The sequence below is a fragment of the Oryx dammah genome, unplaced genomic scaffold (assembly GCF_014754425.2).
Source record: "Oryx dammah isolate SB20612 unplaced genomic scaffold, SCBI_Odam_1.1 HiC_scaffold_9, whole genome shotgun sequence".
Lineage (NCBI taxonomy): Eukaryota > Metazoa > Chordata > Mammalia > Artiodactyla > Bovidae > Oryx > Oryx dammah.
Genome location: NW_024070193.1, coordinates 59,410,403 through 59,436,758, shown reverse-complemented (window position 1 = coordinate 59,436,758; position 26,356 = coordinate 59,410,403). Strand labels below are relative to the sequence as shown.

Sequence of the window (26,356 nt, the reverse complement as noted above, 5' to 3'; positions counted from 1 at the left end):
GGTATTCCCATCTCTTGAAGGATCTTCCACAGTTTGCTGTATTTTCCATAGCAAACTGTATGGATCCAACAAAAGTTTTGGCGCAGTCAATAAAGCAGAAGTAGATATTTTTCTGGGATTCACTTACTTTTTCAGTGACCCAAAAGATGTTGGCAATTTGATCTCTGGTTCTTCGGCCTTTTCTAAACCCAGATTGAACATCTTGAACATCTTGAACTTCCATCTGGAAGTTCATGTACTGTTGAAGCCTGTCTTGGAGAATTTTGAGCATTACTTTGCTAGCGTGTGAGATGAGTGCAATTGTGCAATAGTTAGAACATTCTTTGGCATTGCCTTTCTTTGGGATTGGGATGAAAACTGACCTTTGCCAGTCCTGTGGCCACTGCTGAGTTTTCCACATTTGCTGGCATATTGAGTGAAGCACTTTAACAGCATCATCTTTTAGGATTTGAAATAGATGAGCTGAAATTCCATCATCTCCACTAGCTTTGTTCACAGTGATGAACTGACTTTGCATTCCAGGATGTCTGGCTCTAGGTGCATGATCACACTGTTATGGTTATCTGGGTCATGAAGATCTTTTTTGTATAGTTCTTCTGTGTATTTTTGCCCCTTTTCTTAATATCTTCTGCTTCTGTTAGGTCCACACCATTTCTGTCCTTTATTGTGGCCATATCTGCATGAAATGTTTCCTCAGTATCACTAATTTTCTTGAGGAGATCTCTAGTCTTTCCCCCTTCTATTGTTTTCCTCAATTTCTTTGCATTGATCACTGAGGGAGGCTTTCTTATCTCTCCTTGCTATTCTTTGGAACTCTGCCTTCAACTGTGTATATCTTTCCTTTTCTCCTTTGCCTTTAGCGTCTCTTCTTTTCTCCGCTATTTGTAAGGCCTCCTCAGACAACCATTTGCTTTGTTGCATTTCTTTTTCCTGAGGGGATGGTCTTGATCGCTGCCTCCTGTACAATGTCACAAACCTCTGTCTGTAGTTCTTGAGGCACTCTGTCTATCACATCTAATCCGTGGAATGTATTTGTCCCTTCCACTGTATAATCGTAAGGGATTTGATTTAGGTCATACCAGAATGGTCTAGTGGTTTTCCTTTCTTCAATTTAAGTCTGAATTTGGGAATAAGGAGTTCATGATCTGAGCCACAGTCAGATCCTGGTCTTGTTTTTGCTGACTGTATAGAGCTTCTCCATCTTTGGCTGCAAAGAATATAAGCAATCTGATTTCAGTATGACCATCTGGTGATGTCCATGTGTAGAGTCTTCTCTTGTGTTGTTGGAAGAAGGTGTTTGCTATGACCAGTGCATTCTCTTGGCAAAATTCTGTTAGCCTTTGACCTGCTTCATTTTGTACTCTAAGGCCAAATTTGCCTGTTACTCCAGGTATCTCTTCCTGCTTTTGCATTCCAGTTCCGTGTAATGAAGAGAACATCTTTTTTGGGTGTTAGTTCTAGAAGTTCTTGTAGGTCTTCATAGAGCCATTCAACTTGAGCTTCTTCAGCATTACTCGTTGGGCCATAGACGTGGATTACTGTGATACTGAATGGTTTGCCTTGGAAACGAACAGAGATCATTCTGTCATTTTTGAGATTATACCCAAGTACTGCATTTTGGACTCTTGTTGACTGGGAGGGCTACTCGATTTCTTCTAAGGGATTCTTACCTACAGTAGTAGATATAAAGGTCATCTGAGTTAAATTCACCCATTCCAGCCATTTTACTTCACGGATTCCTAAAATGTCAATGTTCGCTCTTGCCATCTCCTATTTGACCATTTCCAATTTGCCTTGATGCATGGACCTAACACTCCAGTTTCCTAGGCAATATTTTTCTTTACAGCATTGGACTTTTCTTCTATCCTCAGTTATATCATCCGCCACTGGGCGTTGTCTTTGCTTTGGCTCCGTCCCTTCATTCTTTCTGGGGTTATTTCTCCACTCTTCTCCAGTAGCATATTGGGCACCTACCTATCTGGGGAGTTCTTTCAGTGCCCTATCTTTTTGCCTTTCCATACTGTTCATGGGGTTCTCAAGGCAAGAATACTGAAGTGGTTTGCCATTTCCTTCTACAGTGGACCATGTTTTGTCAGAACTCTCCACCGTGACCCGTCCATCTTGGGTGGCCCTAGTTTCATTGAGTTAGACAAGGCTGTGGTCCATGTGATGAGATTGGTTAGTTTTCTGTGATTGTGGTTTTCATTCTATCTGCCCTCTGATGGAGAAGGATAAGAGGCTTATGGAAGCTTCCTGATGGGAGAGACTGACTGTGGGGGAAACTGGGTCTTGTTCTGATGGGTGGGGCCATGCTCAGTAAATCTTTAATCCAACTTTCTGTTGAAGGGTGGGGCTGTGTTCCCTCCCTATTGTTTGACCTGAGACCAAACTATGGTGGAGGTGATGAAGATAAGGCAACCTCCTTCCACTCAGTGTCCCTGACCCTGCAGCAGGCCGCCGCCCACCCACGCCTCAGCCAGAGGCTCCTGGACACTCACCGGCAAGTCTGGGTCAGTCTCTTGTGGGGTCACTGCTCCTATCTGCTGCTGTGTAAATAAAACAATGGAAGGTACCTCCTCCTACTCCTGAGATCTTTAAAGGACCAGAGCAATGTTTTCTTAGAGAAGGCTTGGGAAAGGGGAGAAGAAAGCAGTTTATGTGTTCTGGAGCAGACAGCCAATCAGCCAGAGGAATTTAAAAGTCAGAGATAATTACAGGATAAGATTAGCGTCCTTTGAACTTATTCCTTGGTTTCTATCCCACATAACACAGAGGGCTTAAAAGGCCATCTCAGTGCCTCACACAGTTAAGATTTTAACCAGCACCAAAGATAAGAGCCCTGACACTGCTCCTGAACTCCCAGAATCCAAACAGAACCGCAGGAAGCAACACCAGTGTTTAAGCCTCATGGGGCCTCTTGGAAAAGCATTTCCCTGGTTCTTCTCTGAGATCCTCACTTCAGTTTAACAGAATATATTTATTTTGTCAATTAACATAGGGCAGCGAAGATGCATGTTGCAAAAATGAGGTTCAAAGGGATCTGAAGTGCCCCCTTCACGCTGGGACCTGTGGACACTCCATGAGGGATGTGAAGATGTTCCTGGCACAAGGCTCACAGCAGAAGGCCTGGGCTGGATCTGACATTCACAGACTGCTTTCCCAGGCACTGCAGCATCCTGGAGCTCTCAGTAGGAGCCCAGAGGGAGAGGCAGACCCGAGCTGCGTTTCTAACAGACTTTTTAACCACCGTGTGGGTTAGAGGGGGGCTGTGACCTGATGATTATGGAGACGGCATAAGTAGGAAGCGGAGGGCAGACAGAAGGCTCTGGCAGGGTTCACTAAAGCACAGCCTCCACACCACTGAGCCCTGCCCTCAGGAGAGGCAGGCAAGTGTCAGAATGTCCTGTTCCAGACACCAAGCTTCTGCCGGGTTAGGACAGGAGGCCTGCTAGGCTCACTGGTCTGGGCGCTCCACTCTGATCTGTGACATCAAGGGCTGGGGAAAAGCACAGATGTGGGAGCAAGGATGCCTGGGATCAAATCTTGGTTTTGCTGCTTATGTGCTTGAGAACTTGGCACCCTTATCTCACTCTCTCCACATGTAAGACAGGCTACTCAGAGGATTAAATGAGTTAATCCCTATGGAGCACTTAGGACAACACCCAGTAGAATGGTGCATCACTGCTGTGATTGTCATCATTTCCTCCTGGATGCCAAATCCATCCTCTCTACTCCACCCTTTTTGACATGACCTTGAATTAGGCTGCTGCCATGTCCTGCTACACTTTCCCCAAAAGTAAGATCATGAATAAATACCTGCATGGTACCCCTGGCTTTCATGATGAAGTTGGGCTTGCAGGTCCCTCGGGGGGGTATCCCCTTCCCCTCCTGCCCTGCCCTTCATTCCTCAGCAGCCCTCAGCGTCTCTCCGTCACCGCCCACTGCTCCCTCAGACAACTCCCAGGACAGGACCTGGCTCTCAACTCCCGTCAACAGAACCAAGCCACGTCCAGGACTCCAGAGGGTGTGGGGTGCCTGCCTCACCACTGCTGCCCCCATACCTGGCGCTTGACTGGCAGGGTGAGCCCACTTTGCTGGTCCCCATGTGGCTTGTACAGCAGCCTCTGGGAGTCTGGTCCCTGCCTCTCCTGATCTCACCCCCTTATTTCCTCCTGCATTGTTAGCTCTCTATGGATCTGTTTTCCTTACCTGTTCATAAGTTTAGGGAGATAAGAAATTTTGTCTTAATTATATATATATATTTCACATGATACTCGACACTGACAGATAAATGCTCAAGAAATAACTAAATGAAATGTCTAAGAGCTGAGGAATATGCTTCAATCGTACAGCAACTTTTGGCTTTATAAGGACATAATGTAAAGTGATCATTTAGGTTAAGTTCAACTGTAATCTTTTATGGAACAATGTAAGAATGAAAAACAAAAATCCAAATAACTGAAAACATCTGGTGACTGGATCTGCTGTTTGTCTCTGTCCTGTCTGCGGTCTTGGTGCCTCAGGGTGCTATGCAGGTGTGTGCTTTGCAGGTGAATCAGCTCTTGGGAGGAGTCTTCTCTGGCCCCGCGGATGGAGGCTGGAGGCTGAATCACCACCCTTAAGCTGCAGAGTCCGTCAGCAGGGCTGGGGCTGTCTGGAACCTCACCTTTAGGAGTCCTGATCTGGAGAACAGGAAACCTGGGTGGTGCAGGAAAGGGGAGCAGACCTAGGCGCAAAGGCCAGAGGCCCACGTGAGCTGCACGGGATGGTCAGCATCTCCCACACAAAGGCCAAGTGAGGGGACAGATGACAGCTCCTTTGCCAGCATGATTTTCACTCTCTCCCGTTAGAGGCAGGACCACCTTCCTCCCCTAACCTGGATGGGTCTTCTCTTAGCTGTTCACATGACCTGAGAACTCCTATAAATGTGTGAACTGTGAAAACACCTGGGGTGTTTTCAAATGAACTGAGACCAAACTAAGTGTCCTGTGTGCTTAAGAAATGAATCCTTTGAATGGAATCCCTTTTGAAGTTCATCCTTATCAAGTCTCATCTTATAGAATGCACTAGGTGCAGTCTGGTGCTTACAAAGTTGTGGTCAGTTTCTTTCTGACAGTTTCTCCCCTGGATCCCCCTTCCCCAACAGCTGCCTTCAAATCTCACCGGGGCCTGGTCAAAATCTGAAACTTATCTCTCTGAAAACTAACTTCTGTGAGATCTTAATCCAGGTTAGGTGAAAGAAAGCTCTGCTGTCCCAAAGGCTGGAGAAAATGTTAAGTGAAAGCCTGGGGAGCTGATTTACATAGGATTCGCAGTATGCGTTCTGTGGTACTCCAAGGAACAGCCTGGCATGGCAGCAGTGTTCTCTCAATTGAAGTCCAGCACATCTTCTGGATTCTAAGATTCTATGACATTATCATCCCATCTAATTATTTTGGAATTTACTAGCTAGTTTAAGTAGCCAGGAAGAATGGACACACTTTCTGAAGCACCTAAGTTACTCCCCGTGAGTGAGAGCTCTGTGTACCTTGAAGAGCTGGGAGCTTAGGACGGGGGGATCATGGAGCGGGTGATGGGACCACAGCCTCCTGAGACCCGAGTCTAAAATCCACTCTACCCCTGTATGGAAGGGCGCCTCTGGTCTCCAAACAGGAATCCCCCCCAGGCCACCTCTGGTTCTTTTTTTTCCTTGTGCCTGGGTGATATAATGTTACTTGTCTTCCTCCAGTTTAGTGAGGACAGTAAACCTGTGTAATACTTCCCAAGAGAGCCTGTGCCTTTGTGAATCAGTGAGGACATTTATAAGTCAGTAAATCCCACTTTGAAAATGCCAGCAAGTTTAGTTTCTGGTCAGCCAGCAAGTGTTTCTGGGTAGTTTCATTTCTAAGTTTTACAAAGAAAACTATTTAATACTTAAGGTAAATAGTCACTAACCCAACAGCAAATTTCTCTCCTTACAATTGAGGAGACCATTACTTTCCTATCCTGGCAGGAGAGACGCTGCATTGATACAGCTGTGCCAGCACAATAGTGAGGTTTCTCTGCTGAAACAGAAAGCAGTGCCTTGAAAGCAGACCCCTTGATTCTGGACTTCCAACCTCCAAAACTGTGAGAGAATAAGTTTCCACTGTGGAAAGCTACTGAGTCTGTCATGATCTTTGGTGGCAGCCCTAGGAAACTACTGCAGTCAGACAAACAGAAATAACCACATCATGAGACAGCAGCACTAAGGCGCACAGGCTCTGTCAGGACTACTGTTTAGCATGGCCACGTGATTCCCTCTGTTCTGAAACCAGGGTTGTGGCCGTGCCAATGACAGGAGCACTGGGTGATGGGCGGGGGTCTGAGAAGGCGCTCTCCCACTCCTAGGGTGCTGGGGCCTCCGGGGCTGTGGCTGAGACAGTAAGCCCAGTGGCAGCAGAGAAACAGCGTCGTGCTGCTGCCCGTTTTCCCAGGAGGCAGCTTGCTGCCTGACAGCCTGGTGGAGCCCCTCAGTTCTGGGAGAACTGTAACTCCACAGGACCGAGCTGCACTGCTGCCCTGGGTGAGCGCAGCAACCAGAACTTGACAGGCCTGGGAGACGAGAGGCTCCTGCCTCCCTGGTCTCCTCCAGCTAATAACCACTCTCCAGGGATGAGGGGGTTGGGGTGGGACTCATCCACAGATTCCATTCATTCAACTGAGTGAAAGGTATACCCACTGTTAGAAGAAACAGAATTAGCAAGTTGGGTTGTAAATAACTGATTTAGTGCTATGATCAAGAAAGAGAGATCTGAGATGAAAGAAAGTCTTTGTGAGGCCATATGAGCAGCTAAATACCTGGCGCTCAGCTCCTGGCTTCAGCTCACAGGTGTAGCCACCTGGTCACCGTCTGCCCACCGCCCCCCACCAGCTCCTTCCTCGCTCTAGCCTGTTGACAGCGGAATGTGTGAGGAGCCTCAAGAAGAAGAAGCAGCATCTGTTTACCTCCTGCCACCACACCAGAGCCAGCACCTGCCTGTCCACCCAGCACTCTGTCATCTGACAGCCTCGTGTGGGCTGGTTTGCTGGTTTTGTTACCAGTTCTGCCTGCGTGAAAGCCATACCTCAGCCTCTGCTACAAATTACCATAGTAGTCAACAAAAAGAATGCCAGGGAAATAAGCCACTGACATCAACCATTCTGAGAGCACCCAACTGTGCAAATGTAGCTGAATAATCAGATTTTCAATGTGGAGTAGGAGAGGCACTAATCTGATGCCAAAGACAATCAATTCAACTTAATCCAAAATAAAGTCTACACTGTGTCTATGCACGCGCGCACAAACACACACACACACACACACACACACCTCCTGACAAACTCTCTGCTTTCCTAGGATGGAGAATGTATTTATTGACTTCCTGGTTGTTGTTTTTTGCCCCTTGCCGCTGTTCTTTGGGGCTCCCTCTAACGATCACATGAGCCCAGGAGGTGAGGGCACAGCAAGCAGCAGAGGTAGCTGCTGGCCCTGCTTTGTGGCCCTGCCTGCTGGCACTCAGGGCTGGCTGCCTGCGAGTTACCTTTGCGATCTGCACACACCAGTTGAGCAGGTACTGGGAGCCGATGTTGTCTTTGTGCTCACGGACATAGTCCAGCAGGCAGCCGAAGGGCATGAGCTGTGTGATGAGCTGCACTGTGGAGGTCAGGCAGATGCCCAGGAGGCGGCACACATGTGGGTTGTCCACACTGGCCATCACGTAGGCCTCCTGTGGGAGAGGAGGAGAAGGCACGTCAGCGTGGTTCCCCGCCATGGCTACGGGAACAAGCAGGCAGACCCTTGCTGGATTAAAAACCCAACTTGAGTTTAAGTGTGGAAATGGGCGCATGAAACATCTAGAGCAGTGGATGTTCACACAAGATCTCCGGCACGTGAGGCCAGGCAGTGACCAGACACCTGGTGGGTGGAGGCACCCTCTGACTGCAGGTGGCATTCGGCACCACAGAGAGACCCACGCAGTGCTCGCCACTGGCAAAGTGCTGGGTCAAAACAAGACCTGATGTCCCCAAGTTTGGGTGATGCTGCGTCACTACGTGGACCTCTGCCTCAGAGCCAAAGACGCCTCAGTTTAAAACGGTGTTGGGGCGGGTGGCAACCCACATCCTGATGATGACCTGGCCACTGACTAAGGAACCCTCACCACGGGCACCGAGGTGATGGTGAGAGCTCTGGGAGGTCAGTCTTCACTTCTCCTCTGTGGCGGGCAGAGGAGGAACCCCCCCATCCACCACCCGCCCTCAACACTGCTGGGACCACAGGCACCTCCACCACACACAGCGGAGAAAGAAGGCCTTTCTGTGTACATGTGCCGGCTCTGAGACGGAGAAAGGAAATACACCTGCAGTGATTGCAGACTCTGCGGGCGACCCAGGATTCATCGCTTAAGAGGTGGTCTGTGTTGCCGGCCACAGTTTTGGGAAAGGAAAACCACTTCCCTCAACCCTACCCCTGCTGACTCAGAGGCGGCCAGGGCAGAGGCCTGACAGAGACTCACAACTACGGATTTCATTTTAACTCTTCTGCTATCCTTGGCTGGAGGAAGCTGACTGCATTTAAACCAAGCACATAGCTGGGCCTCGTTTTTGTCTAAGAATTAGGGAATCTTAAATTTCTACTGATAAACTCAATCTCTTTCCCTTTAGAGTACAAGGATGCTGACCTTTTATACAGACACAAAAGGGACCACCTCGTCTCCAAGAGAAAGCTCAGAGGAGCCTTTCCCGCTCTGCCCACTGATGTGGTCGGGGCTGGGCTCCCTGTGCAGGAGCTGACGCAGCCTGGGAGGCGAAGGCGCCTGAGGGGGCTGCCGGGAGCTGTGCCTCAGGAGCGGACAGTGGGGACAGAGCAGATGGGTGGAGGGACTGGGGCGAACGCAGAGTCCGAAACACAAATGTCCTCAATGTCCTAAACACTAGTGTCTGCAGTAACTTTCCCCGGGCCTCACCGTTCCGGGGAGGCCCCCACGCCTCGCTGGGCCTCTCCTCCCACAGGCCCTGCTGCTCCACCCGCTCACTGCTCTCCCATACTCGCCCCTAGCAGGGGCTTTGTCCGGAATGCCCCTCCGCCTCCGCTTTCCCTGGCTGAGCCCTCCTCTGAAGGCCTCCCTGACTCCCATCTAAGCTAAACTGTCCTGGCTTCTTGCAGTTGTTCCCTCGGGGCAGCAGGTTCAACTCTGCTGGCCAAACTGCCAGAAATGCTGATTCTTGGACCCATCCTGGCGGGTGTGCGTGAGCTGCAGGGAGGGGGAGCTTGCTAGTGTCTCCCTCTCCCCAACACCTGTTCCCCTGTGGTGCTTCTGTGCTGCCTGACACACCTCTAGAAATACCTCAGAAACATCACAGCTGAACTACACTGAAATCACACAAATCAGAGACCCTGTCACTTTCACTAACAAGAGAGACTGCGGCTCTGCTACTTGCTTTAGAACAAGCACCCTGAGGAGGCGATACCCCACCTTCATGGGCAGGCGGCCCTTCTCCTCTGGCTGTAAATGAAGCATCATAATGTTAAAGAACAGAGTAGATATTTAATACAATGGACATTCAGACAGCTCTTCATTTTTCAGAGGGCTATTGATAAAAAGCTACTGATGCTTTCAAGTTACGGTGCTGGAGAAGACTCTTGAGAGTCCCTTGGACTGCAAGGAGATCAACCAGTCAATCCTAAAGGAAATCAACCCTGCATATTCATTGGCAGGACTGATGCTGAAGTTCCAATACTTTGGCCACCTGATGCGTAGAGTTGACTCATAGAACGACTGAGGGCAAGAGGAGAAGGGGACGACAGAGACTGAGATGGTTGGATGGCATCACTGACACAGTGGACCTGAGTTTGAGCCAACTTGGGGAGATGGTGAAGGACAGGGAAGCCTGCTGTGCTGCTGTCCATGGGGTCATAAACAGTCAGACACAACTTAGCAACTAAACAACTGATAAAAATTTAGAGCTAGAGAAGGCAGGCAAGTGGTTCCTCCTGAAGCTATTATTCGTCTGAAGAGGAAATTGAGACCCAGTGAACCACGCCCAAGATCACACTTCTTGTCAGGACTGGGCCCACTAGAGTCTTCCCATCCCAGGCTGTTGGCCTCCGGGGCCCCTCAGCCGTCCTTCCTGCTGCTAACTAACCCCACTGGGGAAGACTTGCTGAGAAAGAAAGCCCTAGACCTTATAACACAGAGCACATATGTGAATCTCTCCTGCACGCTGTTTCTGTGCCCACCCAAATTTAAACTAGAAAGTCTATGAAAAGATTAATAGGCCATGCAATTGCCAGAAAAGCAGAAATCACGTCTTTCTCCCGAGTCTGGGAAACTGTACAACCATAACACCAAAGTAATCCTCTGGCTGTTTCTATTTTCTCAAGATCTGGTTGAGATTTGGAAACATGTTGTACTCACTTCAGAGAGGAGAAAAATCTGCAGAGAGGAGAAAAATCTGCAGAGCAGAGCAGTCTGAGCAACCCATCTGCTGCAGGCCGTGAGGAGCTGACCCAGGGCTCAGGGAGTGGAGCACGGGTGTGGGTGTCAGGCCACACAGAGCCTGGAGCCCTGCCAGGCCCTAGCTCCTATTAACATCTGGTGCAGCACCAGAGCTAGGGTGTCCCTTCTGCACGTCTCAGCCTGAGCTCAATGGGGATGCTGTCCAGTCACATGTCCTATTCAGTGTGTGCAGGAGTTAACGTGAGCTTTGTTCTTAGCTGTTTATCTTGGAATCTCAAAGGTGCTCTGTGACCTACAGCAAGAATGCTTGGTATTCCTCACCATCTCTGATCAGTCTGCAGACTGGCAGGCAGAACCCACGCTTAGAGGCTCCCAAGGCTGAGGTCAGAGTCACGTGGCAGCAGAGCTTCTGAGGCTTGGCGACCTTGAAAATCTATTATTTTATCCAGTTGTTGAAATGATTGTTTAGGCCTTCTTTCTTGCATGTCTCCCTCATCTGTGAACTAGTTTATGTTAAGGACTGACGAAAAGGGATTTCACTAAACATTAGTCTCCTTCAGGAGAGGCATATGCCCAGCTTTAAGAATACTTTTGAAGCTTCCCAGTACCTAAGCCACCACTGATGACACTGTGCACCAGGGGTAGAGGGCGTGTGTGCTGGACCTTAGTGCTGGCCTGGGTAGGGGAATAAAAGCATGGGAAGCTGGAGCCATTTACAAGTGCGTGTGAGCCAAGCCCACACTCAGCCCCCTGGGCAGCCTCGTCACAGGATTAACTTGCCCTTTAACTGACTGTTGAAACTGCCTTTGCTTTAGTTTTCCCTTTCCTTAGGGGCTCCCCATGGCAGCACCCACCCTATCAGAGTGGCTCCATGTTTGTGGGGCAGACGGAGCTTCAGGACAAGCAGACCAAGGCCTCAGGCTGCTGTCCTCTCCCAGAACAGCCACAGGGTGGGTGTCAGAGCAGAAAGAAGAAAGCGGGAGTGGGCCAGAGGGAGAGAAGGAGAGGAGCCCAGAGACAGAGCAAGAGGCAAACAGGGCTTTAAACACTTTTTCTGAGTCTTTACTTTCTCTGTTTTCTACCCTATCCCTGCCCCAGGGAAGCAGATTTCCCCAGTTTTAGGGGTTCTGGAGGGTGTTTTTCAGCGAAACTACTTCTTTCCCAAAGTATTGCTACTATCTTCAAAATAGCCCTTAACTTTGCACAGAGAATATTGTCAAAATTCACATTTTGTGAAAGTTATTAGAATGTCTTGAATGAGTAAAAAGTGAGTTAAGGAAGCAAATTCTGCTAAAATATTTTCTTTTTAACGGTGTAGGAAAAGGAGCTAGAGGCTGTAAGTGAAGAGACTTCACAAATGGCTTGCTTGTTATACTTCTCATGGTTATGTAAATAGGAACTGACATTATATTAACAGACTCCACATTAATTTGTAAACTGCTAAAATGAAAGGTAACTTGGCTTGATAAGCATATCATCAGTGTGTGAGACTTCCTGTTGCACTGTGTTAATAATTACTCCTTCACAAAGAAAATACTGCAGTGAGACTTCCCTGCTGCAAAATGAGAGGAAAGGCTGCCTGGAGAAAGGCGGATAGAGATTTCCTCTTGGGAAGCTCAGTGTCTGAACACATTTTAAAAAAGGCCTGTTTGCTTTGCTTACCATATTATTCTGTCAGTTAGATATGAGTGGGGAAGTATTACATTTGACCTTTGTCTTTCTTGGCTGCAAGATGAACTAGATTTCTGAGTCAGTAGAGGCAGTCACTTTCCGTTTTCATTGACTGTTCTCCTAACTCACTGCTGAGCCCCTCCACCTCTTCGTTTACTGACTCTGCTTTGGGAAAAGAGCAAGAAAAACCCACATCCACCCACAGCGAGTGGTGGCAGTGCTGTTAGCCGGGGCCCACAGGGGTGCATCCCCCAGAACTTCCTGAGCTTCTACCTGCAGTAGGTTCGGCCCAATGCCAGGCTGGCTCCTCCTTCTTCCAGCCTCTTTCTAAACCCATGCAGAGGCCTCACTGGCTAGTGAGGGCCCAAAGGAAGATGGGAAAAGTTCAACAGAATCTAAAGTAAAAGCATGTAACAATAAAAACCTTACGGAGTATTTCAAAGACTCCATAAAATAGCACTCAGTAGATACTGGAAATAACATTTAAATTATTTTGAGAAAAAGTACAGAAGGTGAGCAACAGATTATAGAGCATGATATTGTTAATCCTAGGTACCTTTAAAAAGCCATTTCAAAGTGAGATATTTGGTGGAAGAAAATAAACACACATTTCAGAATCAGAAGCAACCAGGTGCTAGAAACCTACCCAGCTTCGTGACCCTGAGCAGGCTGCCTCATGCTTCTGTTTCTTTCCCAAGGCATGCTGAACACAACACCTACAGTACACAGGTCAGCCAGAGGCATCACTGAGATGGCAGGGGGAAGCCACCAGCCCCTGGTGGATGCCCAGGGACCACAGGTTCCCATCCTTTTGGGGCGTTAAGAGAACAGAAGAGTGAGTCATCTCTATGAGAGAGAATTACACCAACTGCGTAGCCAGAAGGAAAAAATACAGCAAAAGTGAAAAGTGACCATTTAGAACGTGGTGATGAGAAAGTCCAGAACACAGAAATGTGCTGCCGACCACGAGAAAAGGTAGCTTCTGATGTCCAGGCCTGCAGACAGCTAGAGAACAAAGCAGAAACTCACATCAAGAATTTCCTTGTTGGCTTTTGGAGATGTGGCTTCTCTTAATTCCTTGATAGCTACAGGAATTTTAACCTTCTCGCCTTCTGGGATCCAGAGTCCCTATAACAAAGAGAGGAGAAGTCATTGGCTGGCAGTTGTCACACATGTAAGATGTGGCTCCTGGCCTGGCTGAGTGTCATTAGTGGCCATACCCCAAAGGGTGAGGAAACACAGCTCTGCACCCAAGACCATCCAGGCTGGGAGTCATGACAGCTCAGCAGCTCTTTAGCTGTTGTGTCCCAGGAATCAGAGTAGTTAGATAAACCATTCAGCTTGTGTAAGTTATAGAGTCAGTGTGAGTCATTTTGTACAGAATTCTGAGATACCGGGTCTAGGCCTAACTGAGATCAGATTAAGCAAAGAGGGCGTAGAAAAAAATAAATGAAGAGGAAGCTGTTTTGAGCTGGGCTTCATTCGGATGCTGCCCTTTGGGGACAGGCCACACTCTTTCAGATTGACTTGTGCCACCCATCCTCTAAAAACTCACCGTGTCCTCCATGAAATCATCTGTGCCCAAGTGGACCACTTCCTTGTCACTCTGATTATAAAAGATTTCGTCTAGACAACCTAACAAAAATACTGGAATTTCCTAAACCCTCACTGACACAAAGAGCTCTCCACTGTGATAGGGACCACAGCAGAGGATGGGAGACCCCAAGATCCAAGTCTAGGAGCCTCAGGCTCACCTTGTACACCGTGCCGAATGCTCCTGAGCCCAACACCTTGACTTTTTTGAATTCTGTTTCCTTTAAGATCCTCAAGAGAGCTTGGTTAGGAGCTTCTCCGCTGGGCGTCAGAGGCTCCACGAGCTGTGAGAGACAAGGGGAAGAGCTGATGCCTGCCTGTCTGGCCCAGGGATGGGGTGGCAGCTCCTGACACCATGTGGCAGGAGGTGCGCTCATGCTCTGGCCCAGAGAACTTGCCCCACTCACTCCCCAGATGGGGATACCTGTTCTAGGGAACTTGGTGACAGACACTGAAAGAACGGGTACTGACACCTCCCACATCCTCCAAAGCAGGTGACCTTGAACAGAACAGCTCCTGGGCAATCAGTGCAATTTCTGTTTCTGTGATCAGGCTAGGAAAGCTTGGGGGGAGGGCGAGCTTGTGTGGTGGTCATTTTGGTAGCCCATCTGAGCCCTGCACAGCCATGCTGCTGAAGTTGCCATGGGTCCCTCCTCCTGGGGGCTCTGGCTTTGACACACGTATGGACACAGATACCACCTGAAGACCTTTTCCTGAAGTCATGGTGTCACAGACAATACTAGTCACAGTCATGGCTCAAAAAAGAGCAGTCACTGGTGGGAACTGTGGCATTTTACAAAGTGACACCTCCTGTGCTTACAGCAACTCACGGGCCTCTGTGCCAGCTTCCCCCTCGCCGACCACAGAGCAGAACCAGCTGGGCGGTGGGCACCACAGCTAGGTAACCGGCAGCAGGACTTACCCTGGAAACAGCTGCATGTCACTGAATACAAGTGCCAAAGTGTATAAGGCCTTGCTTATAACTGGACATTCAGAGATTCTCCTGGCTTCTTCATTTATTAGTAAAGCACAGTCATGCAGTCTCATCTGCAAGTCACCACCTGGTGGTCGCCCAGCTCACCTCGCGCTCCTGCAGCAGCCGGCGCAGCGTGCGTTTGCGCACGATGTGGCGCCTGCGCATGAAGAGACCGACGCCCAGGGCGAGCACCAGCACCAGCAGCAGGCCGCCCACGATGCCCGTGGCAATGGACGGGATCTTGGGCCTGGAACAGGGCGGACACACAAGGGGGGTTGGTCGGTCATGTTGGCATTTCCTATGTTTCCCATCTGTGTGGATGCCATGACATCATTTAGAACTGTCTCAGTGCAAGAGTGCACAGCTTGCCAAGGAAGGCAGATTAATATTCCCAGGGCAGGTTTTCAACTTTCTTCAGTATAATAGCCTCCTCACCCCACCTTTTTGGATTTTTAAACTGGGTACCATTTGGACTTCTCGCTATGAAGAGTATGTTGTCGTCTGTTGATAAAGGGAACATAACTTGAAAAATAGCTCGGAGCCAGTCATGCTTTCTGCACGAATTTGTGTGTCTCCCCTGGGTGTCTCCACTCGTTAGAAGCACACCCTCCTCATGTGATGTCTGCTGGCCAGGCTGGACGGAGGGACCCTTTCAAAACTGTGGAGACTGCTTGAGGGATCCTGGACTTATAACATGGGATGAGAACTGTGTGAAGTGCTGTATGAATGTGTGGAGGGGTAAGGCAGGGACAGGATTCCCACACAGAGAGCAGAGCTGTCATAGATAAGTGAGGTCATTCTGCAGTTCCCCCACCCCCACCCCCTTTCCCTAGCAGGGGAGAGCAAAAACCCAAAACTCACTGGGGAAAGAGCTGTCTGAATGAGTAGATTCTGAATTTAGAATCTTTATAAAGCTATTGTTTTTCAAGCACCTGTGCCATCTGAGCTTCTGGCAATAAATAAATAAAAAAAAATCTATATATACAAACTTTGTATTTTCAGGCAGTTAATGAATATCAAAGAATAATTAGTAGCACAATTTACACACAAAAAAATGTGCCAGCATTCTTACAGATTTCTCCTAAGTGTCGAATGTACTTTATGTAAATAGTACTTAGAACACATTCTTCCTAGCGCATACAAAAGTCATGTCTTGAGTTATACTATTCTAGTTAATGTAGTTTGAATTAATGGGTTTTTACTATTTTGAAGGGGACATTGAAAGGTAAAAGGAATAATTTGTACAGAGTATATGTTCCATGGATAGTAAGGGTGGGTGAAAAGAGAAGAACAAATTGAAAGAATGAATATAACAAAGGTCATTGACTGGTTTCAGGGTGGGGATATGATGGAAAACTTCATTGCTAAGATACTGACTGCAGCATGAAGAGAGGATGAAGCTTGCTGGTGTCCTCATAGCTCAAGTGAAGAGGGGCATAAAAGGCAACCTTTGTCTTTGAGAAACTTCCTTAATTGTCTTTAATGTTTCACTTGATAGTAGAAGGGATCAGTTATCCTGGCTAATTCTTGGGCAAGAGACTGAGCTGACTGATGCTGAGGAAAGTTGTTGAGGGGAGGAGTTTTGTAAACATTAGTAGAGATGGCAGAGGTGCCTGGATATTTGGCTAGTGTTTGGGGGTATCTGGTAGGTGTCTTGTGTATACTTCTGATTCCATCACAGATATTATTAATTGATGATATCATTCTTTCCTGATGAGTCTGAATAGAAAATCTCAATTCTGCTTTTCTCTGTGTAGCATTTCAGGCAATGATGGCAAACAGATTACAACTGAAATACTGAAGGAAGTCATGTGTTTAGAAAAGGAAGTAAGGGGAGAAATCCCCACAGTTGGAGCTCTGTTATCAAACAGAAAGGTCATTCAAACATAAGTTGAGGGTCAACTGGGTTAGCGAGGAAAGAGAAGAGAAGCTGGAAGAGAAGAAGCATCCAATAATACTGTGAGCCATGGAGCAATGACGGGTTGATAGAGAAGCACCCGGTGGCGAGGCTGGCTCTCTATGTGGAAGAGGCCTGGCACTGATGCCCTGTGTCACTCTCCCATCCCCGGGACACAGCCAGTAATGCAGGCAGGGTGGGTTCTGCTAGGAACGCCCAGGTTGGCCTGGGGAGAAGTGAGAACCTGCCAGGGCAGAGGGGAGTTGGAAAAGTGAGAGAGCATTACCCTTGCCCACAGAACTATTGGTTGTTTCTGGTCAGGTCATCACACACAAAGTGTCACACTTACCCATTTGCTGCACAGCCTTCGAGACCTGGCCCTATACAGCTGTAGGAATTGAAAGGTAAAGACACATTTCAATCACTTCATTTATCATTTTTTTCTTGGAGAGTTTTTATTAAATCATAAGGTGACATGTGTCAAATTACTTTTAAATCGTTAAATCACAATGTGTCTCAATATTGCTTAATCATTTGTTTATCATGCATTTATTCATTTGTTCACTCACTCAGCAAGTAGTTTTGAGGGTCCAGTTTGTGATAGGGATTAAACAGAGTAGGCAGCTTCTGGTCTTTGTTATTGAAATGTTTTCATGCCTTACTTTTAACAGAGGTTCAGATGCCTTACAGCTGGCTGTAGAACATCCATGCGGGCAGGAGGTGGAGGGAGCTGAGATCAGAACCATTTCCTGGGCCACACTGATTAAGGTGGGGACAGACAAGTAACAATGTGGATCTCAGGGCAGGGAAATGGGGATGATGTCAGACCCAGAAAGTCAGAAACTGGCTTCAACCACTTCCACACAACTAAGAGGTCGTACATGAAGCATAGATAGCATTTGTCTTAACGTGTCCCCTCAGCACCTGGGTTCCCGTTCTGGGGGTCACCACCATCTGCTATTCTGATTACAGGATGATGGACGAAAAGGCAGAATAAGTTGGTTTTGAAGTACAGCAATATTTGTCAATGCAAGGCTGAACATTCAATAGCAAGACTGAATATTCCAATTTGATGGAGAAGACTAACATTCTTGGCTGGGGGAAAGATGAAGAAGCCCCGTGCAGGTATGTGAAGAGGATTTGTGCTTGTTTGATGTACACTGCCCTATGGTTCTAGTCATTTTCTATGTCATTCAAAGGGCTCTCATCTCTGCACTGTACTCCTCTTGGTCTTGAGGGTCTAAGACCCCTTTTCCATGGTGTCAGACAGTGTAGTCTTGGCCCTAAAAGCTTACGGAATTTCCTCCCTACACCAGACACAGGCTTCTCCTTTTCTCATAATCTGTTATCTCCTAGGAAAACCATAATCGTCAAAGACAAAAAAAATCTGCTAATGGATGAACAGTATGAAAAGGCAAAAAGATATGACACTGAAGGGTGAATACCCCAGGTTGGTGGGTGCCCATTATGCTACTGGAGAAGAGTGGAGAAAGAACACCCAAAAGAATGAAGAGATGGAGCCAAAGCAAAGCAAAACAAAACAAAACAAAAACACCCAGTTGTGGATGTGACTGATGATGGAAGTAAAGTCCGATGCTGTAAAGAGCAATATTGCATAGGAACCTGGGATGTCCGGTCCATGACTCAAGGTAAATTGGAAGTGGTCAAACAGGAGATGGCAAGAGTGAACATCAACATTTTAGGAATTAGTGAACTAAAATGGACTGGAATGGGTGAATTTAACTCAGATGACCATTATATCTACTACTGTGGGAAAGAATCCCTCAGAAGAAATGGAGTAACCCTCCCAGCCCTCCTCAACTCTTTTGTTGAAAAGAGTCCAAAATGCAGTACTTGGATGCAATCTCAAAAATGACAGAGTGATCTCTGTTCGTTTCCAAGGCAAACCATTCAATATCACGGTAATCCAAGTCTATGCCCTGGCCAGTAATGCTGAAGAAGCTGAAGCTGAATGGCTCTATGAAGACCTATAAGACCTTCCAGAACTAACACCTAAAAAAGATGTCCTCTTCATTATAGAGGACTGGAATGCAAACGTAGGAAGTCAAGAGATACCTGGAGTAACAGGCAAGTTTGGTCTTGGAGTAAAAACTGAAGCAGGGAAAAGGCTAACACAGTTTTGCAAGAGAGTGCACTGGTCATAGCAAGCACTCTCCCAGGAACACATGAGACTAGACTTTATACATGGACATCACCAGAAGGTCAACACCAAAATCACACTGATTATATTCTTTGCAGCCAAAGATGGAGAAGCTCTATACAGTCAGCAGAAACAAGACTGGGAGCTGACTGTGGCTCAGATCATGAACTCCTGATTGCTAAATTCAGACTTAAATTGAAGAAAGTAGGGAAAACCACTAGGCCATTCAGGTATGACCTAAATCAAATCCCTAACGATTATACAGTAGAAGTGACAAATAGATTTAAGGGATTAATTTGATAGACAAGAGTGCCTGAAGACTTAAGGATAGAGGTTCATGACATTGCGCAGGAGGCAGTGATCAAGACCACCCCCAAGAAAAAGAAATGCAAAAAGGCAAACTGGTTACCTGAGGAGGCCTTAGAGAATAGTGAGAAAAGAAGAGAAGTGAAAGGCAAAGGAGTAGAGTAAAGATATACCCATGTGAATGCAGAGTTCCAAAGAATAGCAAGGAGAGATAAAAGCCTTCCTCAGCGATCAGTGCAAAGAGATAGAGGAAAACAATAGAATGGGAAAAACCAGAGATCTCTTCAAGAAAATTAGAGATACCAAGGGAACGTTTCATGCAAAGATGGGCACAATAAAGGACAGAAATGGTATGGACCTAACAGAAGGAGGAGACATTACAAAAAGGTGGCAAGAATACACAGAACTATACAAAAAAGATCTTCATGACCCAGATAACTTTGATGGTGTGATAACTCACCTAGACATCCTGGAATGCAAAGTCAAGTGGGCCTTAGGAAGGATCATTACGAACAAAGCTAGTGGAAGTGATGGAATTCCAGCTGAGCTATTTCAAATCCTAAGAGATGATGCTGTGAAAGTGCTGCACTCAATGTGCCAGGAAATCTGGAAAACTCACAGTGGCCACAGGACTAGAAAAGGACAGTTTTCATTCCAATCCCAAAGAAAGCCAATGGCAAAGGATGTTCTAAGTATCACACAATTGCACTTGTCTCATCCACTAGCAAAGTAATGCTCAAAATTCTCCAAGCCAGGCTTCAACATTACGTGAACTGTGAAATTCCAGATGTTCAAGCTGGATTTAGAAAAGGCAGAGGAACAAGAGATCAAGTTGCTAACATCCCTTGGATAATCAAAAAAGCAAGAGAGTTCCATAAGAAACATATACTTCTGCTTTATTGAATATGCCAAAGCCTTTGACTGTGTGGATCAGTCACAGATCAACAAACTGGAAAATTCTTAAACAGATGGGAATACCAGACCACCTTACCTGACTCCTGAGAGATCTGTATGCAGGTTAAGAAATAATAGTTAGAACTGGACATAGAACAACAGACTGACAGACTGGCTCCAAATGGGGAAAGGAGTACGTCAAGGTTATATATTGTCACCCTGCTTATTTAACTTATATGCAGAGTACATCACGCTGAATGCCAGGTTGGATGAAGCACAAGCTGGAATCAAGATTTCCAGGAGAAATATAAAAAACTTCAGATATACAGATGACACCACCCTTATGGCAGAGGGTGAAGAAGAACTAAAGAGCCTCTTGATGAAAGTAAAAGAGGAGAGAGAAGAAGTTGGCTTAAAGCTCAACATTCAGAAAACGAAGATAATGGCACCCAGTTGCATCTTCATGGCAGATTGATGGGGAAACAATGGAAACAGTGAAAGACTTTATTTTTCTGGGCTCTAAAATCACTGCAATGGTGACTTCAGCCATGAAATTAAAAGACACTTGCTCCTTGGAAGAAAAGCTGTGACCAACTTAGCATATTAAAAAGCAATTACCTTGCCAACAAAGGTCCGTCTAGTCAAGGCTATGGTTCTTCCAGTGGTCATGTATGGATGTGAGAGTTGGACTGTGAAGAAAGCTGAGCGCTGAAGAATTGATGCTTTTGAACTGTGGAGAAGACTCTTGAGAGTCCCTGGGACTGCAAGAAGATCAAACCAGTCCAGCCTAAAGGAAATCAGTCCTGGATATTCATTTGAGGGACTGATGCTGAAGCTGAGACTCTGCTACTTTGGCAATCTGATGTGAAAAACTGACTCATTTGAAAAGGCCCTGATGCTGGGAAAGATTGAAGGCAGGAGGAGAAGGGGATAACAGAGGATGAGATGGTTCAATGGCATCACCGACTCAATGGACATGAGTTTGAGCAAGTGTCAGGAGTTGGTGATGGACAGGGAAGGCTGATATGCTGCAGTCCATGGGGTTGCAAAGAGTTGGACACGACTGAGCGACTGAACTGAACTGAATGGATGACCACCGGTAAAGTTAAACCCTACTCAATATATCCCTCCTTGCTAGTGTTTGTATATTTTCCCATTATGCCTGTCAGTCTCCAGAAAGTAACAAAATGGGAACTCTATGCAAAATGGTGCAAACTGGAACTGCAAACTTTGGACCAGAAGCAGGTTTCATGCAGCTTCTGAAAGTGCTGCTGGGAAACCTATTGGGTTTCTAGCAAGAAGTTATTGAGAAGAGATACTCACAGTCAGAGCTGAGCCAGTTTACATTTGAAGAGATGATGGACGAGGGCAATGGCAGGACAGGTGTGGTAAGAGGGGATGGTCTGAGTATGAGAGGATTAAGAGGTCCATGAGAGAGCTGATGGTGCCCTGCGTAAGTCTATAGAAATGACTGTCGAGTATCAGGCAAGAGAGGCTGCATCCTGCTAGCCTTTCATTTACTCAGAAAAATTACTGCTTGTCTGTCTCCCATTTATTATCTTTTGTTACATGTAATTAAAATTGGCAGAATGTTATATTATTTAGTTTTTTGGCATAAAATTTCAAAGAAACCTTTCTCTGACACATTTCTCTGATACATGATAAAATATGGGTCCATTCAACAGTGGATGGGCTGTAAGTTTCCTGACCCATTCCCTGGGGTAACCAGACCTGCCCTGTGGGAAGAGGATGGCTTCTTGAAGCAGGTATGCTCCCATAACCTGGGCTCTGTGACTCCAGAGCCTAAGTGTTGCTTTAACAATACAAATGGAAAAGCAGTGAGCTCGCTCTGAGACATCAATCAGACTATCTGTTTGATGATGCTGTATTCATCATAGATACACAATAAAAGATATGGTTTCTTATTTCCTCTTATCCTATCAATATTTCTCTATACTTAAAAAATTAAACCCATTTTTTTTATCAAGTAATTCTTTTGGATGAAGATACAGATAGTAATAACAAGATTGCATAAAACTACATGCTTTTCTATCAGTGATACATCTTCACAGACACATACATAAATACAGTTATTTCCAAAAGATGGAAAAAAATAGGAGAAATATATTTTAGTGGGTAATATAATTCTATTTAAGAGAATCTGTTCCAAAATTCCTTATTATGGAGAAATATGAAAAATATAGATTGAATGAGAAGCTAGCACACTATCATTTATATTATGCTTTGTAGAGTTTGCAAATTACTCAATATAACAGCATGTTGATATATCCAAAGGGAAAAATATGAAAAATCTTAAAATTGCTGCCAAGGAGGGGTCTGGTAAAATTCAAAATTCATTCTGGATTAACAAAAATAGTTCAAAAGTAGGAATAACTGTAGATAACTGTTTCTTGAACAAGATAGTAACTCACAGTAACAGCAAATAATGTTCTTAATGGTGATTTATTATAGCCATTCCCACAATCATCAGATATAAAACTCGGATATCCACTACTATTGTATCTCACATTATTCTAGAAATTCTGGCCTTTGTAATATGATTTGAAACTTTTGGAAAAGAGATGAAGATATCATTACTGGAGACAATATGATTGTTTTCCCGAAACTTCAAGAACATGAACTAAAACATTAATTTCAAAGGAAGTTCAATAAAGACCATCAATATGAGATGACTATACACCTCCACCAAATCAATCAACAGCTATCTTATTTATTAGAAATAATAAATTAGAAGATATACTCTAAGTAAGGACCATTTCACAATAGCAAATGTAATACAAACGGAACATGAAAGAACAAAACTGGAAAACTTAACTGAAATATAAAAAGAAACATCTGAATATATGAAGAAATTATTGTTTCCTGACTGGAAATACAAAATATTATAAAAATGTTAGCCCTAGTCAAATTAACTTACTGGTTTTAGTGGGGATTTTGGATGCTAAGCTTGGTAAAGTACTCCAGGTCACTTGGAACACACCAGTAGGCTAGACTAACATTAGAAGGGGAAGACAATCTATGTAAACCACATAGGAGATGCCTAGACTTCCTACCTGTTGCTGGGATTACTTTTCAGTCACCCAGGACTGAAATTCCTGGACTACAGGGTCATGGAGAGATGGTACCCTTCCATTTACCCCTGTAACAGCTGAAACTGAAGAAGGTTAAATTATGGAAATTGACCAGGGTGCAAGTCATTTCCAAATCACTTGTCTCCAGGCCCAGACTCCTCCATATTTGCTGTTGTTCAGTTGCTTAGTTGCCTCTGACTCTTTGTAACTCTATGGACTGCAGCATACCAGGCTTCTCTGTCCTTCACTATCTCTTGAGTTAGGAATGCCATCCAACATCTCATCCTCTTACACCCCCTTCTCCTCCTGCGCTCAATCTTCCCCAGCATCAGGGTCTTTTCCAATGGGTTGGCTCTTTGCAACTGGTGGCCAAAGTATAGGAGGTTCAGCTTCAGCAGCAGTCCTTTCAATAAATATTCAGGATTAATTTCCCTTAGGATTGACTGGTTTGATCTCCTTGCTGTCCAAGGGACTTTCAAGAGTCTTCTCCAACACCACCATTCAAAAGCATCAGTTCTTCAGCACTCAACCTTCTTTATGGTTCAGTTCTCACATCTGTACATGACTACTGGAAAAACAATAGCTTTGACTATATAGACCTTTCAGCAAAGTGCTCTCTGCTTTTTCATACACTGTCTAGGTTGGTCATAGCTTTTATTCCAAGCAACAAGCATCTTTTAATTTCAGGGCTGCAGTCACCGTCTACAGTGATTCTGGAGCCCAAGAAAATAAAATTTGTTACTCTTTCCATTTTTTCCCTATCTATTTGACATGAAATGATGGGGCCAGATGCCATGATCTTCATTTTCTGAATGTTGAGTTTTAAGCCAACTTTTTCACTCTCCTGTTTCACTTTCATCAAGAGGCTCTTTAGTTCCTCTTCCTTTTCTGCCATTAGGGTGATGTTATCTGCAAATCTGAGGTTATTGACATTTCTCCTGGCAATCTTGATTCCAGTGTGAGCTTCATCCAGCCTGGCATTTCACATGATGTAGTCTTCATGCAAGTTAAATAAGCAGAGTGACAATATATAACCTTGGTATACTCCTTTTCCAATTTTGAACCAGTTCATTGTTCCATGTCCAGTTCTAATTGTTGCTTCTTGACCTGCATACAGGTTTCTCAGAAAGTAGGTAAGGTGGTCTGGTGTTCCCATCTCTTTCAGAATTTTCCAGTTTGCTGCGATGCACATAGTCAAAGGCTTTAGTGTAGTCAATGAAGCAGAAGTAGATGTTTTTCTGGAATTCTCTTGCTTTTTCTATGATCCAGTCGATGTTGGCAATTTGATCTCTGGTTCCTTTGCTTTTTAGCTTGTACATCTGGGAGTTCTTGGTTCACATACTTTTGAAGCCTTACTTGAAAGATTTTGAGTATTACCTTGCTAGCATGTGAAATGAGTGCAATTGTGCAGTGGTTTGAACATTCTTGGGCATTGTTTTTCTTTGGGAAAACAACTGGGAAACTGACTTTTTCCGGTCCTGTGGCCACTGCTGAGTTTTCCAGATTTGCTGGCATATTGAACCCAGCACTTTAACAGCATCATCTTTTAGGATCTGAAATTGCTTAGCTGAAATTCTATCACCTCCGCTAGTTTTGTTCCTAGTGATGCTTCCTAAGGCCCACTTGACTTCACACTCCAGGATGTCTGGCTCTAGGTGAGTGATCACACCATCATGATTATCTGGGTCATTATGACCATTTTTGTACATACAAATACAGTTAAAATATTAGGACATATTTGGAAAATTTTCAAGACTCTTGATTTTTGGAAGTCTAATTGGAAGGTTGTGCATCCCTTCATAACACTAATCCTTATCACAATCACAATTACCACCATCACAACCACCAACACTGGCACCACCACTCCTTATGAACATCATAACCACCACCAGCAGCCCCACGCCTCCTTTTGTGCAATCCTTGATTGAGCACGCATGTGTGCCAGGCACCATTGAAGTACATTATGTGTATTAATCAAGATCACAGAAATTCTGTGAGCAACACAGTAGTATTAACGTAATTTACAGATGAGAAAAGCAAGGCACAGACAGGTTAATACACTTTCAGAAGGCCACAGAGCTAGTAAGAGATGGCTCTGGAGAAGAGTAATGATTCTAAATAAGGTGGAGGACTGAGAGATAGAAGGGAATATGAACTATATAGGAGAACTCAACTTTTCCTTCTGATTTCTAGAAGTAGTCTAGTTTCATTGCCAAATTTATTATTTTAGTAAACAAGATACAAATGTTCAGAGTGCTAATTGTAGTGAGAACAGTTTTACCCTACCTATTAACAATTTAGCAATCAACTAGGTAAAAGAAAAAGTTTCTTCAAGGAACATTCTAGGCAATGTTATCTTCCATTAATTGTAAAACAATAAGGATTCCCACAGGAATCCCAGTCATCTGGAAAGATGTGTAGAAACCTTTGAGGATAGGGTAGGACCTCTGTCTTCATCCCACCTGTCCCTTACTCTTGTTTGGACTTGCTGGCACAGCAGAGCAGAGCCCTGGCATGAATCACGCCTGGAGACGCTGAGAGGCCTTCTGGTGAGCACTGTTACCCCCGCGAGTTTTTCACTGCTGCTGCCGTGGCCGTAGGGCCAGAACACCCAGAGGGACCGGCTCTAACACAAACCTCTGTACTTTACTGCCTGGGCAGCTTGGAAACTGTTTTCAGTTTATGAGTGTGAGCTTCCTCTCGCAGACCCAGAGTCCCCGGACTCACCCGTAGGTGCAGTTGGGGTGGCACAGGTGACACACGTGACTGGCGTCTGCAAACTTCCAGATCAGGGTGCCGTTCTCCCCCGCGATCCCAGCAGGGCAGGTCTTGACGCAGTGAGGGCCATCGATGTAGTGGGTACACTTTACACAGTTGCCTGGTCCCTGCACCGAGGCAGAAACACCATTTCATAAATCAAATATTTATGTACGTGTCTTTCAGAATGAAGTAACTTTTTACTTGAAATATATATTACCCCCACCAAAATCAAACAATGTAGAAATTCTTCAAGTGGACGAATTCTTCTCTGACTGTGTCTTGCCTGATGTGACCACTGTTAACAGGTGAAAACAAAGCCTTCCTGACTTTAAATGTGTATTGTATATGAAAACATTAAAAGAAACTGAACTGTGTGTTTTACTGGATTTTACTTCATACCTTGTGGGCATTTTTCCCTGTTAAAACATTGACTGGTCTACATGTGTATTCAAATCCTTATCGTTCAGATGGGCTTCCTTGTGAATCATGCTTGAAGTTGAGGGGCTTCTGTGGGAAGCTGTGCTTGCCAAGGCAAAGCTAAGCAAATGC

General features: G+C 45.5%; 1 protein-coding gene across 1 annotated transcript in view; it reads right to left on the bottom strand.

The window, feature by feature from the left end:
- Positions 1–26,356, bottom strand: part of EGFR (epidermal growth factor receptor) — a 214,110-nt gene that overhangs the window by 24,597 nt on the left and 163,157 nt on the right. The window contains exons 15-20 of the mRNA XM_040246357.1: positions 25,775–25,932; positions 16,944–16,982; positions 14,803–14,944; positions 13,883–14,005; positions 13,158–13,256; positions 7,542–7,727 (exon numbers count right to left, since the gene is read on the bottom strand). Coding sequence (XP_040102291.1) covers positions 7,542–7,727; positions 13,158–13,256; positions 13,883–14,005; positions 14,803–14,944; positions 16,944–16,982; positions 25,775–25,932 — 747 coding nt within the window. The remainder of the gene's footprint in view (positions 1–7,541; positions 7,728–13,157; positions 13,257–13,882; positions 14,006–14,802; positions 14,945–16,943; positions 16,983–25,774; positions 25,933–26,356) is intronic.